The 18,203-nt window shown below is 40.8% G+C and overlaps 1 protein-coding gene across 6 annotated transcripts in view; it reads right to left on the bottom strand.

Annotated features, from left to right (window-relative positions):
* Nucleotides 1-4,391: 4,391 nt before the first annotated feature.
* LOC139747309 (adipocyte plasma membrane-associated protein Hemomucin-like) overlaps nucleotides 4,392-18,203 on the bottom strand; it is a 109,487-nt gene continuing 95,675 nt past the window's right edge. For all 6 annotated transcript variants that reach the window (XM_071659461.1, XM_071659458.1, XM_071659463.1 and 3 more), the window contains one exon: nucleotides 4,392-7,396. In XM_071659461.1, coding sequence (XP_071515562.1) covers nucleotides 6,644-7,396 — 753 coding nt within the window. In that variant the 3' untranslated portion in view covers nucleotides 4,392-6,643. The remainder of the gene's footprint in view (nucleotides 7,397-18,203) is intronic.

Raw genomic sequence — 18,203 nt, forward strand, 5'->3', positions numbered from 1 at the left:
TCATCACCACCCTGCCACAAATGAAATAGCATCCTGCCCTCCTCCAGCGAGGTAGCACTAGGAAAAGACAGAAAAGGCCACATTTGTTCACAATCAGTCTCTAGCTGTCATGTGTAATGCACCAATACCACAGCTCCATTTGCAAATTCAGGCCCCACAGATCTTTCCATGGTTTACCCCAGACATCACATCACGTCAACCCCGGTATACCACATCGTTCCAATTCACTCTATTTCTTGTATGCCTTTCACCCTTCTATATGTTCAGGCCCTGAATGTTCAAAATCTTTTTCACTCCATCCTTCCACCTCCAATTTGGTCTCCCACTTACCCTTATTGCCTCTATCTCTGACACATATATCCTCTCTCTCAATCTTTCCTCACTCATTCTCTCCATGTGTCCAAACCATTTCAACACATCCTCTGCTCTCTCAACCACACTCCTTTTATTTCCCCACATCTCTCTTCCCCTTTCATTACTTGGTCAAACCACCTCACACCACATATTGTCCTCAAACATTTCATTTTGAACACATCCACCCTCCTCCATACAACCCTATCTACAGCCCATGCCTCACAACCATATAACATTGTTGGAAATACTGTTCCTTCAAACATACCCATTTTTGCTTTCCAAGATAACGTTCTCTCTTTCCACACATTCTTCATCGCTCCCAGAATCTTTGCTTCCATGGTTCCATCCACTGCTAAGTCCACTCCCAGATATCTAAAACACTTCACTTCCTCCAATTTTTCTCCATTAAAACTTACATCCCAATTAACTTGTCCCTCACCCTAATAACCTTGCTCTTATTAACATTTACTCTCAACTTTCTCCTTTCACACACTTTTCCAAACTCAGTCACTAACTTCTGCAGGTTCTCACTCGAATCAGCCGCCAGTGCTGTGCTATCGGTGAACACCAACTAACTTACTTCCCAGGCCCTCTCACCCTTAACAGACTGCATACTCACAGCTCTCTCCAAAGCTCTTGCACCCACCTCCCTAACCATCCCATCCATACACAAATCAAACAATCATGGGGACATCACTCACCCCTGCTGCAAACTGACCTACACTGGGAACCAATCACTCTCCTGTACATACAGGATGGTGAGAGATGTGCAAGGAATAGCGTGGATTGGAACGATGTGGTATACCAGGGTCAAGTGCTGTCAACAGACTGAACCAGGGCATGTGAAAGGTCTGGGTTAAAGCATGGAAAGTTCTCCGGGGACTGGATGTGGACAGGGAGCTGGGGTTTCAGTGCATTGCACATAACAGGTAGAGACTGAGTGTAAAAGAATGAAGCTTTCTTTTGTTTGTTTTCCTGGTGCTACCTCGCTAAGCAAGGGATAGCGATGCTGTTTCTTCTGGGTCGGATAGCAACAGGAATGGATGAAGGCAAGCATGTATAAATATGTACATGTGTGTATATGTATGTATATGTATATATGTGTGTGTATGTATATGGGTATATATTGATATGTGTATGTGCATGTATGGGCATTTATGTATATATATGTGTATATGAGAGATGGCCAGAGAGCATTATTGGATTATGTGTTAATTGATAGGTGTGCAAAAGAGAGACTTTTGGATGTTAATGTGTTGAGAGGTGCAACTGGAGGGATGTCTGATCATTATCTTGTGGAGGCGAAGGTGAAGATTCATAGAGGTTTTCAGAAAAGAAGAGAGAATGTTGGGGTGAAAAGACTGGTGAGAGTAAGTGAGCTTGGAAAGGAGACTTGTGTGAGGAAGTACCAGGAGAGACTGAGTACAGAATGGAAAAAGGTGAGAACAAAGGAGGTAAGGGGAGTGGGGGAGGAATGGGATGCATTTAGGGAAGCAGTGATGGCTTGAGCAAAAGATGCTTGTGGCATGAGAAGAGTGGGAGGTGGGCAGATTAGAGAGGGTAGTGAGTGGTGGGATGAAGATGTAAGATTATTAGTGAAAGGGAAGAGAGAGGCATTTGGACGATTTTTGCAGGGAAATAATGCAAATGAGTGGGAGATGTACAAAGGGAAGAGGCAGGAGGTCAAGAGAAAGGTGCAAGAGGTGAAAAAGAGGGCAAATGAGGGTTGGAGTGAGAGAGCATCATTAAATTTTAGGGAGAATAAAAAGATTTTTTGGAAGGAGGTAAATAAAGTGCGTAAGACAAGGGAACAAATGGGAACTTCAGTGAAGGGCGCTAATGGGGAGGTGATAACAAGTAGTGGTGATGTGAGAAGGAGATGGAGTGAGTATTTTGAAGGTTTGTTGAATGTGTTTGATGACAGAGTGGCAGATATAGGGTGTTTTGGTCGAGGTGATGTACAAAGTGAGAGGGTTACGGAAAATGATTTGGTAAACAGAGAAGAGGTAGTAAAAGCTTTGCGGAAGATGAAAGCCGGCAAGGCAGCGGGTTTGGATGGTATTGCAGTGGAATTTATTAAAAAAGGGGGTGACTGTACTGTTCACTGGTTGGTAAGGTTATTCAATGGATGTATGACACATGGTGAGGTACCTGAGGATTGGCGGAATGCTTGCATAGTGCCATTGTACAAAGGCAAAGGGGATAAAAGTGAGTGCTCAAATTACAGAGGTATAAGTTTGTTGAGTATTCCTGGGAAATTATATGGGAGGGTATTGATTGAGAGGGTGAAGGCATATACAGAGCATCAGATTGGGGAAGAGCAGTGTGGTTTCAGATGTGGTAGAGGATGTGTGGATCAGGTGTTTGCTTTGAAGAATGTATGTGAGAAATACTTAGAAAAGCAAATGGATTTGTATGTACCATGTATGGATCTGGAGAAGGCATATGATAAAGTTGATAGAGATGCTCTGTGGAAGGTATTAAGAATATATGGTGTGGGAGGAAAGTTGTTAGAAGCAGTGAAAAGTTTTTATCGAGGATGTAAGGCATGTGTACATGTAGGGAGAGAGGAAAGTGATTGGTTCTCAGTGAATGTAGGTTTGTGGCAGGGGTGTGTGATGTCTCCATGGTTGTTTAATTTGTTTATGGATGGGGTTGTTAGGGAGGTGAATGCAAGAGTTTTGGAAAGAGGGGCAAGTATGCAGTCGGTTGTGGATGAGAGAGCTTGGGAAGAGTCAGTTGTTGTTCGCTGATGATACAGTGCTGGTGGCTGATTCAAGTGAGAAACTGAAGAAGCTGGTGTGTGAGCTTGGTAAAGTCTGTGAAAGAAGAAAGCTGAGGGTAAATGTGAATAAGAGCAAGGTTATTAGGTACAGTAGGATTGAGTGACAAGTTAATTGGGAGGTAACTTTGAATGAAGAAAAACTGGAGGAAGTGAAGTGTTTTAGATATCTGGGAGTGGATTTGGCAGTGGATGGAACCATGGAAGAAGAAGTGAATCATACGGTGGGGGAGGGGGCAAAAGTTCTGGGAGCGTTGAAGAATGTGTGGAAGTTGAGAACGTTATCTCGGAAAGCAAAAATGAGTATGTTTGAAGGAATAGTGGTTCCAACAATGTTATATGGTTGCGAGGCGTGGGTTATAATTAGAGTTGTGCGCAGGAGGGTGGATGTGCTGGAAATGAGATGTTTGAGGACAATATGTGGTGTGAGGTGGTTTGACCGAGTATGTAATGATAGGGTAAGAGAGATGTGTGGTAATAAAAAGAGTGTGGTTGAGAGAGCAGAAGAGGGTGTTTTGAAATGGTTTGATCACATGGAGAGAATGAGTGAGGAAAGATTGACCAAGAGGATATATGTGTCAGAGGTGGAGGGAACGAGAAGTGGGAGACCAAATTGGAGGTGGAAAGATGGAGTGAAAAAAATTTTGAGTGATCAGGGCCTGAACATGCAGGAGGGTGACAGGTGTGCAGGGAATAGAGTGAATTGAAACGATGTGGTATACAGGGGTCGATGTGCTGTCAATGGATTGAACCAGAGCATGTGAAGCGTCTGGGGCAAACCATGGAAAGTTCTGTGGGGCCTGGATGTGGAAAGGGAGCTGTGGTTTCGGTGCATTATTACATGACAGCTAGAGACTGAGTGTGAACGAATGTGGCCTTTGTTGTCTTTTCCTAGCACTACCTCCTGCACATATGGGGGTAGGGGGTTGTCTTTTCATGTGTGGTGGGATAGCGATGGGAATGAATAAAGGCAGACAGTATGAATTATGTACATGTGTACATATGTATATGTCGGTGTGTATATATATATTTATATGTTGAGATGTATAGGTATGTATATTTGCATTTGTGGACGTGTATGTATATACATGTGTATGTGGGTGGGTTGGGCCATTCTTTCGTCTATTTCCTTGCGCTACCTCGCTAATGCGGGAGACAGCGACAAAGCAAAATAAAATAAATAAATGAATATATGCGTATATGAGTGGATGGGCCATTCTGAAATGTCTGGGTTAAAGCATGGAAAGGTCTGCAGGGCCTGGATGTGGATAGGGAGCTGGGGTTTCAGTGCATTACATATAACAGGTAAAGATTGAGTGTGAAAGAATGTGGCTTTCTTCTGTTTGTTTTCCTGGAGCTACCTCGCTAAGCAGGGGATAGCGATGCTGTTTCTTCTGGGACGGACAGCAACAGGAATGGATGAAGGCAAGCAAGTATGAATATGTACATGTGTGCATATGTATGTATATGCATACATGTATATGTATATGTATGTGTATGAATATGCTTATATATTGATATGTCTATGTGCATGTATGGGCGTTTACGTATATATATATATATATATATATGCGTATATGAGTGGATGGGCCATTCTTCATCTGTTTCCTGTCGCTACCACGCTGACGTGGGAGATGGAGATAAAGTATAACAAATAAGGGAAATTTTTATATAAGTATGTGTAGCAATTAATCCTATGCACTCTACCTCAGACTACAACTGTTTATGTGGACGTTATTTCATAAAAATCTATAAGAAAATGTATGATGACTTGAGGTGGTGATGAACCTTGCTTTAGCCATGTGTTTCTCGTCAGCATCAAATCTCATAAGCACCTCTAATTGCACTTTATATTCCATCACCCAGTACCATTAATATTCTTTACAGAAATACTGAAAAGGTCACACTTACTCTGGAAGCAACAAATAACTGATAAAAGTGCTCTTTTGTAAGAAGCAAATAACTGATAAAAGTTCTAACACAAAACTCTTAACTGCACCAACAGGCTGAAACCTGACTTTGTTTATGACTTGTCTACAATCCACTAGTGGGTGGACAGTGATACAGCACCTCTCATTGGCTGAAATCTCATGGTAACGCGCAACACTTACTAAGCCTCATTTTACTGTGTCGGCAAACTATAAATCAGTTCGACCATAAATGGATCACCTATGATGACTTTTCAGACACCAAAAAGGAAAACAAAGTGACAGGAATTTTTCTGGCATGATATCATAGCTAATCATAATTACAAGAGGTGATTATAAGCACTGTTTACTAAATTCTTCATGCCACTACCAAAAAACAATATAGCTGCTTTTTTTTTCCATACTTGATCACTGTTTCCTGCGTTAGTGAAGTAGCACCAGAAACAGACGAAGAAAGGCCACATCTGCTCACATCAATTTAATAGCTGTCATGTGTAACGTAATTCTATATCAACATGCACTAAATGTGGGAAGGGCAAACTGATCTACAATCAACCAAAATATATCAAATGGGCTATAGTATGGGCTATAGATAGGTTCGTGTGGAGGAGGGTGGATGTGTTGGAAATGAAATGTTTGAGGACAATATGTGGCATGAGGTGGTTCGATTAAGTAATGAAAGGGTAAGAGAGATGTGTGGTAATAAAAAGAGTGTGGTTGAGAGACCAGAAGAGGGTGTGTTGAAATGTTTTGGACACATGGAGAGAATGAGTGAGGAAAGATTGACAAAGATGATATATGTGTAAGAGGTGGAGGGAAGAAGGAGAAGCAGGAGACAAAAGTATACGTGGAAGGATGGAATGAAAAAGATTTTGAGCGACTGGGGCCTGAACATACAGGAGGGTGAAATGTGCAAGGAATAGAGTGGATTGGAACGATGTGGTATACCAGGGTTGATGTGCTGTCAATTGATTGAACCAGGGCATGAAGCGTCTGGAGTAAACCATGGAAAGGTCTATGGGGCCTGGATGTGGAAAGGGAGTGTGAATGGATGTGGCATTTCTTGTCTGTTCCTGGCATTGCCTCACTGGAGGAGGATGTTATTTTGTGTGTGGCAGGGTGGCGAAGGGAATGGATGAAGGCAGCAAGTATGGATATGTAAAAGTGTATATATATATGTATATCCTCCCCTTCTGTTTTTAGTTTTCTAAAAGAAGGAACAGAGGAGGGTGGCCAAGTGAGGATATTCCCTCAAAGGATACCTTGCTAATGCGGGAAGTGGTGAACAGTATGAAATGTTGAATTGTATAAGCATGTATATGTGCATAAGTGGGCATTTAAGTATAGATATGTGTATGTCGGTAGGTAGGGCCATTCCTCGTCTGTTTCCTTGTGCTACCTCGCTAACGCAGGAGACAGCAGTTAAGTATAATAGATAAATGAAAAAAATATATCAAATTTACTTAGTATGATTTTCCTCTAAAAATATTCTTTAAACCAATCAATACCTCTCATATAAAAACCTAATGTCATTTCTTTCCGTGATTTATTTCCCAATAAAAACTATGATACAACTTATCTAGAGTTCTTCTTTGATAATATCATCCTTTAATATCTCAACTATTTGTTTTTCCAGATTTGGCATTTCTTTTGTTTCTTCCCCCTTCTGTATATCCCCAACTTCTTCTACAGTATAGTCTCCCCTTCCCCCTATCTCTTCCTGCTTACTATTTTGTTTCTGATTCTCTTCTGTATTGTCTCTGTTTTCCACCTTAAATGCTTCTTCTTCAACAGCATTTTCATCTTTATCTAATGCAGAATCAAAGTCTCTTTTCATTGGGGGTTCCACTTTTCCTTCATTAGCAAACTCTTCATCTTTACTTTTCTCTTCAGTGTCTTCAGCATTCTTTTCCTTAAGACTACTTTTCTCTTCAATGTCTTCAGCATCCTTTTCCTTAAGACGATCATTTGTCTCCTCTTCAACAAACACCTTTTCCTTTTCCACTAGAAAACCATTTCCATCTTTCCATAAATCTGACTCTTCGTCTTTTATTTCTGCTTCATTTCTGTCTGTGTCTTCTCCCTCTATCTTTACACCCTTTCCATCAACCTCCATGAAAGAAGACCCTACAAACAATCGCCCGAGATATTTATTGTATGGGGACCCAAAAAACAAAAAGTCTCCAACCCTGCTTGTCTCAGATATAAACATCATCTTACCTGAATAACACTGAAGTGAATTTACGATATTTCCATCTGCATCAAGCTCAACTACCATTGTCAAGTTTGAAATTGGCTGGAAGAACTCACTCATACTCTGAAGATGGAATATCTGAAATGAAACATAACCAAACTAAATCATGATGCACAGATGATACCAAAGTCTAAATGTATTATGATAGGTCAAACACAACACACACATATATTACTTAAGTAGTCAGTGATGGAAAGCCATCACTAACGGTCCTGCATACTGCATGTTTTTCAACTATTGCATATCAACCTTGACTTTTGAATTTTTGACCCAAAAATCAATGTAAACTTTTTGTATTTTGATGTATTTTGATGAGGTTGAGGTCCTGCACAGAAATGAAATAATCTCAGAAACCTATATAAAGTACCTTGACCTTTTGATCCCAATATCAATAGTCTTTCCTGTTTCCCTCTAAAGTATCTTCATAACAAATTCTAGGAAAAATGGACAATGCATTAGCAGTTATCCAGCAAATCCTTGAGTAAAGTTACATAGAAAAGCCAATCAGAACAGGGAACCTTTAAAGTCCTTCCACTCTTGGACAGTCAGGTGCGATGAGAGATGTGGGGACAGGGATAATAGTGGAGATGGTGGCAGAGACAGAGATACTTCCTGGTGCCTACTTGTGATGGGAGGGCATAATATTTACAGCATGAAAAACAGGGATCATAGTGGAGATGGTGGCAGAGATAGAGGTACTTATTTGTGCCTACTTGTGATGAGAGGGCATAATACTTACTATATGAAAATATAAAGAACAAGCCCAAGTCACATTATCAACAGCTTCTTGTATGAGATGGAGAGATTGTACACTTTGGACTGACAGCCCATGTGCAGTTGAGGCAGAGGGAAAAGACAGCTATCTGGGGTAAAACAGAGACATGACAGCCTCTGAAGTTCTGGCTCACTAGTCATCACTGACCCTCCCAATACCTGCATGTGCCTTCCTGGTCAATAGCAGAGGTGGTGACAAAAGAGATGACAATGGTGGTGGCTAAAGGGATGGCAAATATGGTGGAAGGATGAGGATAGCAGGGTTAATGGTCCAGATGGTTGTAGATGTGGTAACAGTGGTGGTGGCAGCAAAGGGGGGTAGCAAGGATGGTGGCAGTGGCGGTGATGGATAAAAGTGCAGGAGAGATGGTGGAAGTGTTGGTGACAAAAGGGATGGGAGAGGTGGTGGTAGTGGTGGGGACAAAGATGTTGGCAGTGGTGGTGATAAAGGGAAATGACAGTGGTGAGGACAAAGTGGGTAGCACAGATGCTGGAAGAGGTAGTGGTAATGATGGTGGCAAAAGGGGTGGTAGGTGACATTTATGTTGTGGTCAATCATGAATATTATCTATCTAAAGGAAAGCATGGAGACCCAACTCAGTCTATTTACTTACACTGTAAAGGTGCTAGCAGAGGTGGTGGCAGGGATGGTGGCTGTGATAAAAGAGGTATAGTGGTGGTGGTAAAGGCATAGGAGAAGTGGGGGAAGTGTTGGTGAAAAATGGGATAGTGGAGGTGGTAGCAGTGGTGGGGATAAAGATGTTGGCAGGGGTGGTGACAAAGAGGGTAGCACAGATGCTGGAAAAGGTAGTGATGATGGTGGTGGCAAAAGGCATGGTAAATGACTCTTATGTACTGGTCATTCATGAAGATAATATTATCTGTCTCAAGAAACTATGCAACAACCACACTCCTTTCCTTATGTCTGATTTATACACAACTTTAGTCTACAAAAAGCCTATTAATCTTGGATGCTGCTCTAATGCCGTAAGTGAACATCCTCACATATATGAGACTGCCAGCATCAAAGCATTCCTCCAACAAGCTTATAAAATATCATCTAACTAGGACTCACTTCACAAAGAAACCCACAGCATAAGTAAACTTTTATCAAAAATGGATTCTTCAAAATAAATGAAGACAAACAGATCTGCCACTTCCTGAACATCAGTAACACTTGCATTACATCAAACAGCTCCACAAATACAAGAGCTTCTATTAAAACCAAATGTCCTCAACACACAAAAGACATGAACGGATAGTAAACTCATCACTGCTAACAACACCAAGTGCTCACAACCCTAGAACCAATTCATTTTTATAAATTACTTCAAGAACATGAAGACAAATAACTTCACCAAGACCAACAACCTTAATTGGAACCACAATCCTGTGTGGCCATTGGCAACTCAGGGGTGGGTCATTCTGGTAACTGTTTCTTTCCCTACACCTTTAAGCTTTGGAGCTCTCTAGTAGACCCTCTCATCTGTTTCCCAACAACTACAACCTGGCACATTTTAAAAGACAAGTTTTCACGTCCTCCAAAATTTGTAAATACGTTCTCTTGTCTGTTCTTCCCTTTCACAATCCTCTATATTTCAATTAAGGCTTGGCACTTGCTGTGGACATTTGTCAATGGCTGGAGCACAGAGAGAGAGAGAGAGAGAGAGAGAGAGAGAGAGAGAGAGAGAGAGAGAGAGAGAGGGGGGGGGGGAGAGAGAGAGAGAGAGAGAGAGAGAGAGAGAGAGAGAGAGAGAGAGAGAGAGAGAGAGAGAGAGAGAGAGAGAGAGAGAGAGAGGAGAGAGAGGAGAGAGAAAGAGAGAAAGAGAGGAGAGAGAAAGAGAGAAAGAGAGAGAGAGAGAGAGAGAGAGAGAGAGAGAGAGAGAGAGAGAGAGAGAGAGAGAGAGAGAGAGAGAGAGGAGAGAGGAGAGAGAGAGAGAGGAGAGAGAGAGAGAGAGAGAGAGAGAGAGAGGAGAGAGAGAGAGAGAGGAGAGAGAGAGAGAGAGAGGAGAGAGAGAGAGGAGAGAGAAAGGGGGTGGGGCACTCCCAGAATATCATTCAACGGAAAAAGTAGTCTGAAAGGCCTAAGATAAGCCTCTGTCTTTCCCTAAAGACTGTATTCATAACATTATGGATATCCAAAATAATTTCATGATTACTGAGACTAGCTGTCTGATCTCTGTGATAGCTTGTGGTTGTGAGAGACTATAGAACAATCAAAACCAAGCTCCCTGCTAATTGATGTCTAACTTAAAAGAACCTTCAACAAGTGGTCTCCATAAAAAGGAAGCCAGGACCAGGCATCAAAATTTATAGTAAATGAAGGTTCAGCTCTATTCCAAAATTACCTAGTCTTTAACAGATTCTACTTGAGCTACCCATTTCATGAAGCCTAAAAGCAAAAAGTCCTCAATCAATGTGACAAGAGACCCATGGCTTACTAGGACCTAGCAGGAGCTCTTGACCCAAAGGCTCCAAAATTTCCTCTAAGAAGACTGAGGAACATAAGAAAATCCCTGCAGCTATAAGGCAGGACCTCAGTGAGATCTACTTTTATTCTCATGCTTTACTGGGTCCAGCACATGAATCAATTCTTTTATGTTGGTGTAAGATCTGAATGGGCCTCCTTTTCCTTTAGAAAAAGGAACATCAATAGATGGAGGACCATTATAAACCTGTAAAGAGGTAGGATCTTTCTGCCTTGTCTTTTGCAGAGGTACCTTACGTTATAGACCTAAAAAAAAAAATCCTTGTGTTTAAAATGATACAATCTTATAAGGTCTGCTCACTTCTTTAACTAAGCAATTTGGGGAGGTAATCAACGTTCAAAAAACATGCTAGCAGAAATCAAGCTGAAATCCAGTTTGCACATATCAGGTGCATCCCTGGATACCTGGTGAATGCTGGGTCCAAGCAGCTGAATTGGGTTGTTGCAGCCCTGAGGCCTACATAGCTCCCAAGCCAGGATGGTCTGATACTCTTTGCAGGTATCTGTCCAAAACACTCTGAAACTTCTCTACTGGTATCCATCCTGGCCAAGAACTGAAACAGGCATGATGAAATGGTTTGGACATATGGGGAGAACAAGGAAGGAGAGACTGACAAAGAGGATACTAAGAAAAGGAGGGGCAAGGAGAGGTGGAAACTGAACTGGTGATGGAAAGATAAAATGGAAAAGGTTTAGAGTGCTCAGGGCCTGAACATAGGGGAGGGTATAAAGCATGTTTAGGACACAAAAAATCAAACAGCAACAGGCCCTTGAGTTCTTTTAAGGCTGTTTAAGATGATGGATGATGTCAGAAACTCACAGATCAGTGTGGTAATAGTAATAATCATATTATTTACTGAAAGCTCCAGTCACAAACAAAAGTCCAAATCAGAGCAGGACCTTAATTGGAATATAGAGAAGATAATGAAAGGAAAAAGAAGTGACAAGGGAAAGTATTTACAAATTTTGCATGAAGTGAATTCAAAAAGAAAAACCTGCAAGCTGTTCATATGATGAAGGAAGCACAAGTCTATTCTAAAATGTATCTATAGTACTGCTTTCGACCACTCCAATTGGTAAATCATTTCATAGGTTAATAATCTTCTTGAAGAAAAAATACTTTTTCTCATTCAAGGCAAAACTTTCGCTCAAAAGCTCATATCCAATAATACTAGTAAAATCAGATAAATCAAGCCTTAAAATTAAGTAGCTTGTCATACTGAGGTTTGAGATTTGATTGTTTTGAATACCTGTATCAGATCACCTCTTAACCTCTATTCCAAGCTCAATAGATTTAAGTTGTTTAGCTGTTTCTCACAAAATGTTTCACAGTCCTGGATTCATATTGGTGGCTTTACACTGTTCTCTCACCAATCTGTCTACTATGTCTTTTTTCAAGTAGGGTGACCAAAACTAAACACAATATTCAAGATGGGAATGCATCAATGAACAGAAAAAAGTGAGAGAATGATTTTCTTAAACTTAAGTTTGAAAGTCTTTTCACTGAATGCATGAATCTTGTTTGCTCTTTTTACTGCTTCTAAGCACTGCTTACCAGTGCATAGAGATTAGTTACTAAAGATAATTATTACTCCAAAGTCTTATTCCTGATTTACCTTTAGCAGTTTAAGAAAATTCACACTGTAGCTTACCTTTCCATTTTCACTTCCGACATAAAAAACTTGGCATTTATAAATTCAAAATTCATTTGCCACCTATAAACCAAATCCATCAGTTTGCTTATATGAGATTGAAGCAACATACACTTAAGTTTGGTTGTAGATTCATTTCCAAGGAGAGTGTCCTCTGCAAATTCTGATATCTTATTAAGAAGCCCATTATCAATAACATCAACATATATGAGAAAGAGAGCCAGTCCCAAGGCTGATCCTCATCCCACACCACTTGTTATTTCTACCCATTCTGAGGCTTGACTGTTTATCACTTCTCTGTTTATGGCTGTCAACCAAATTCCTAACTAATGAAGTACAACCCCCATAAGAACCATGTGACAAAACTTCTGCTATTAACCTTTGATGCAAAACATTATCAATGCTTTTTTAAAATCTAAATAGATGACATCCACTGCTTTACTTTCATCATAAATGTTGATTATGTCAAAAAAAATTCCAGTGAAACTGTCAGACATGAGTTATTTCATCACAAACCATGCTACAAAATGTTTAGTAAGTGATGGTCTTCTTAAAGGTTTACAATTTTGTCTTGAATGATAGTTGCGATAAGTTTTCCAACAACAAACATTTGAGTTAATTGGACGATAATTTCCCGGTAATGACTTATTATCTTTTTACTGGAATATTAGTGTTATTTGGATTATGCTTGATTTGACCTACCATCTTCACACAAGACTGTCTACCTCTGGTGAACATGATTGTGAAAAAGGTATACATATTAGATACCTTTACTAGTGAACCAGTAACTCGGTGAAAGTCTCTCGAGAGGCCTATGTAGGAGGTAATGTTGCTTCATCATAAATAACAAGACATTGACATATTCTTTGCCCTCTAACCTTTCAGTTGTAAACCAGATACAAGACAACAATTTCCTCAAGGGTCAGAGGAGTGATCACCTTGTATAAACACCATGAAACTGACAGGTACCAGTACCAGCACTAAACCCCACTGACCGACATGTTACCACAATCACCATGTAACAACCGATGCTTGTACAGATACAAGAACTGTCCTACACCTATTACTGTAAATGTCAGAAACAATCCATAAACAAGAGCACAGCAAGTATTATTGCCATAGTTATATGTATGTCAACTACTATATTACTGTAATGCACCTAACCTGAAAATATTCATCACTTTAAGTTCACCATCAAATACATAATATATACCAACACAGTATTACTGCTCTTCAAGAAGCAACTTTACATCACCTACTGTTTACCATTAAATACATAATGTATATCAACATAATACCACTACAATTCAACCAAAATGTAGCTTCACATCACTCTAATGTACAACTAATCACCATTTAATACTTAATGTAAAAATAACAGAATTTGCTCTGTAAAACTTCCTGTAATATGTAGATAGACTTCACTCATGTGCTTATCCAAAGAGCAAAAGTGTCCAGCCCTATCTTGATCTTAAGTTCTTCTGTGATTAATTAACTAGCTCAATTTTGAACTCAGTTATGTATTTCCTCAACTGTATATTTTCAGCCTAATGGCTGCCTGAACTCAATAAAACATTCATTTATCCTCCTCGAAGGCTCAGATTGGGGTGTCTAAATGTGTGTGGATGTAACCAAGATGTGAAAAAAGGAGAGATAGGTAGTATGTTTGAGGAAAGGAACCTGGATGTTTTGGCTCTGAGTGAAACGAAGCTCAAGGGTAAAGGGGAAGAGTGGTTTGGGAATGTCTTGGGAGTAAAGTCAAGGGTTAGTGAGAGGACAAGAGCAAGGGAAGGAGTAGCACTACTCCTGAAACAGGAGTGGTGGGAGTATGTGATAGAGTGTAAGTAAATTCTAGATTGATATGGGTAAAACTGAAAGTTGATGGAGAGAGATGGGTGATTATTGGCACGTATGCACCTGGGCATGAGAAGAAAGATCATGAGAGGCAAGTGTTTTGGGAGCAGCTGAATGAGTGTGTTAGTGGTTTTGATGCACAAGACCGGGTTATAGTGATGGGTGATTTGAATGCAAAGGTGTGTAATGTGACAGTTGAGGGAATAATTGGTATACATGGGGTGTTCAGTGTTGTAAATGGAAATGGTGAAGAGCTTGTAGATTTATGTGCTGAAAAAGGACTGGTGATTGGGAATACCTGGTTTAAAAAGAGAGATATACATAAGTATACATATGTAAGTAGGAGAGATGGCCAGAGAGCGTTATTGGATTACGTGTTAATTGATAGGCGCGTGAAAGAGAGACTTTTGGATGTTAATGTGTTGAGAGGTGCAACTGGAGGGATGTATGATCATTATCTTGTGGAGGCGAAGGTGAAGATTTGTAGGGGTTTTCAGAAAAGAAGAGAGAATGTTGGGGTGAAGAGAGTGGTGAGAGTAAGTGAGCTTGGGAAGGAGACTTGTGTGAGGAAGTACTAGGAGAGACTGAGTACAGAATGGAAAAAGGTGAGAACAAAGGAGGTAAGGGGAGTGGGGGAGGAATGGGATGTATTTAGGGAAGCAGTGATGGCTTGCGCAAAAGATGCTTCTGGCATGAGAAGCATGGTAGGTGGGTTGATTAGAAAGGGTAGTGAGTGGTGGGATGAAGAAGCAAGATTATTAGTGAAAGAGAAGAGAGAGGCATTTGGACGATTTTTGCATGGAAAAAACGCAAATGAGTGGGAGATGTATAAAAGAAAGAGGCAGGAGGTCAAGAGAAAGGTGCAAGAGGTGAAAAAGAGGGCAAATGAGAGTTGGGGTGAGAGAGTATCATTAAATCTTAGGGAGAAAAAAAAAGATGTTTTGGAAGGAGGTAAATAAAGTGTGTAAGACAAGGGAGCAAATGGGAACTTCAGTGAAGGGCGCAAATGGGGAGGTGATAACAAGTAGTGGTGATGTGAAAAGGAGATGGAGTGAGTATTTTGAAGGTTTGTTGAATGTGTTTGATGATAGAGTGGCAGATATAAGGTGTTTTGGTAGAGGTGGTGTGCAAAGTGAGAGGGTTAGGGAAAATGATTTGGTAAACAGAGAAGAAGTAGTAAAAGCTTTGCGAAAGATGAAAGCCGGCAAGGCAGCGAGTTTGGATGGTATTACAGTGGAATTTATTAAAAAAGGGGATGACTGTATTGTTGACTGGTTGGTAAGGTTATTTAATGTATGTATGATTCATGGTGAGGTGCCTGAGGATTGGCGGAATGCTTGCATTGTGCCATTGTACAAAGGCAAATTGGATAAGAGTGAGTGCTCAAATTACAGAGGTATAAGTTTGTTGAGTATTCCTGGTAAATTATATGGGAGGGTATTGATTGAGAGGGTGAAGGCATGCACAGAGCATCAGATTGGGGAAGAGCAGTGTGGTTTCAGAAGTGGTAGAGGATGTGTGGATCAGGTGTTTGCTTTGAAGAATGTATGTGAGAAATACTTAGAAAAGCAAATGGATTTGTATGTAGCATTTATCGATCTGGAGAAGGCATATGATAGAGTTGATAGAGATGCTCTGTGGAAGGTATTAAGAATATATGGTGTGGGAGGAAAGTTGTTAGAAGCAGTAAAAAGTTTTTATCGAGGATGTAAGGCATGTGTAAGTGTAGGAGGAGAGGAAAGTGATTGGTTCTCAGTGAATGTAGGTTTGCGGCAGAGGTGTGTGATGTCTCCATGGTTGTTTAATTTGTTTATGGATGGGGTTAACTGTTAGGAAGGTGAATGCAAGAGTTTTGGAAAGACGGGCAAGTATGCAGTCTGTTGTGGATGAGAGAGCTTGGGAAGTGAGTCAGTTGTTGTTTGCTGATGATACAGCGCTAGTAGCTGATTCATGTGAGAAACTGCAGAAGCTGGTGACTGAGTTTGGTAAAGTGTGTGAAGAAGAAAGTTAAGAGTAAATGTGAATAAGAGCAAGGTTATTAGGTACAGTAGGGTTGAGGGACAAGTCAATTGGGAGGTAAGTTTGAATGGAGAAAAACTGGAGGAAGTAAAGTGTTTTAGATATCTGGGAGTGGATTTGGCAGCAGATGGAACCATGGAAGCGGAAGTGAATCATAGGGTGGGGGAGGGGGCGAAAGTTCTGGGAGCCTTGAAGAATGTTTGGAAGTCGAGAACATTATCTCGGAAAGCAAAAATGGATATGTTTGAAGGAATAGTGGTTCCAACAATGTTGTATGGTTGCGAGGAATGGGCTATAGATAGAGTTGTGCACAGGATGGTGGATGTGCTGGAAATGAGATGTTTGAGGACAACATGTGGTGTGAGGTGGTTTGATCGAGTAAGTAATGTAAGGGTAAGAGAGATGTGTGGTAATAAAAAGAGTGTGGTTGAGAGAGCAGAAGAGGGTGTTTTGAAATGGTTTGGTCACATGGAGAGAATGAGTGAGGAAAGATTGACCAAGTGGATATATGTGTCAGAGGTGGAGGGAACGAGGAGAAGTGGGAGACCAAATTGGAGGTGGAAAGATGCAGTGAAAAAGATTTTGAGTGATCGGGGCCTGAACATGCAGGAGGGTGAAAGGAATGTAAGGAATAGAGTGAATTGGAACGATGTGGTATACCGGGGTCGACGTGCTGTCAATGGAGTGAACCAGGGCATGTGAAGCGTCTGGGGTAAACCATGTAAAGTTCTGTGGGGCCTGGATGTGGAAAGGGAGCTTTGGTTTCAGTGCATTATTACATGACACCTAGAGACTGAGTGTGAACAAATGGGGCCTTTGTTGTCTTTTCCTAGTGCTACCTCGCACACATGAGGGGGTAGGGGGTTGTTATTCCATGTGTGGCGGGGTGGCGATGGGAATGAATAAAGGTAGACAGTATGAATTATGTACATGTGTATATATGTATATGTCTGTGTGTGTATATATATGTGCACATTGAGATGTATTGGTATGTATATTTGCGTGTGTGGACGTGTATGTATATACATGTGTCTGTGGGTGGGTTGGGCCATTTTTTCGTCTGTTTCCTTGTGCTACTTTGCTAACGCAGGAGACAGCGACAAAGCCAAATAAATATAAAATAATATTATCTATTTATTCATCTATTTAATAACTGGCTCCCCTCCAAAGCTCCCCTACCAGACTGTAGACCTACTTCTCTCCTCAAAGACCTAGCATTCACTTCCCCCACCACCTCATCCATATACAGACTGAACAGCCATGCTGAGATCAAACAAATCAGCCACAGACCCAACTTCAGCTAGAACCTCTCACCTTTCTCTCTACCTACTCACACACATGCTTTACCATCTTGCTGAAAACTCCTTACTGCTTCTAATAGCTATGCTTCCACATCCCTATCCTATCATACTATTTGCCATTTCCCGTGTTAGTGAGGTAGCGTTAAGAACAGAGGACTGAGCCTTTGAGGGAATATCCTCACCTGGCCCCCTTCTCTGTTCCTTCTTTTGGAAAATTAAAAAAATGAGAGGGAAGGAATTCTAGCCCCCTGCTCCCTCCCCTTTTAGTCATCTTCTATGACATGCAGGGAATACGTGGGAACTAATCTTTCTCACCTATCCCCTATGAGTATATTCATAACACCTTCCACAAAGTATCTCTCTCAATCCAAACATAAGCTTTCTCCATATCCAAAAATGTCACATACAAATCATTCTGTTCCTCTTAAGTTTTACACACACACACAATATTCAAAACAAACACTTGATCCATACATTCTCCACCACTCTTGAAACCCCACTATTCCTTCCCAATCTGATGCTCTGCGATTACTATCACCCTCTCAATCACAACTCACCAGACAATTTATCAGGAACACTCCACAAACTTATATTTCAAATTTAAACATTCACCTTTGTTCCCCTTGCCTTTAAACAATGGCACAATATAAGTATTCTTCTACTCCTCAGGCACCTCACTATGATCCATATATACAATAAAAATCCTAACTAACCAACCAACAACAAAGTCATCACCTTTTTCAAGAAATTCAACTGCAATATCACCTACTCCAGCTGCCTTGCCACATTTCATCTTT

This window comes from Panulirus ornatus, chromosome 68 (assembly GCF_036320965.1).
Source record: "Panulirus ornatus isolate Po-2019 chromosome 68, ASM3632096v1, whole genome shotgun sequence".
NCBI lineage: Eukaryota > Metazoa > Arthropoda > Malacostraca > Decapoda > Palinuridae > Panulirus > Panulirus ornatus.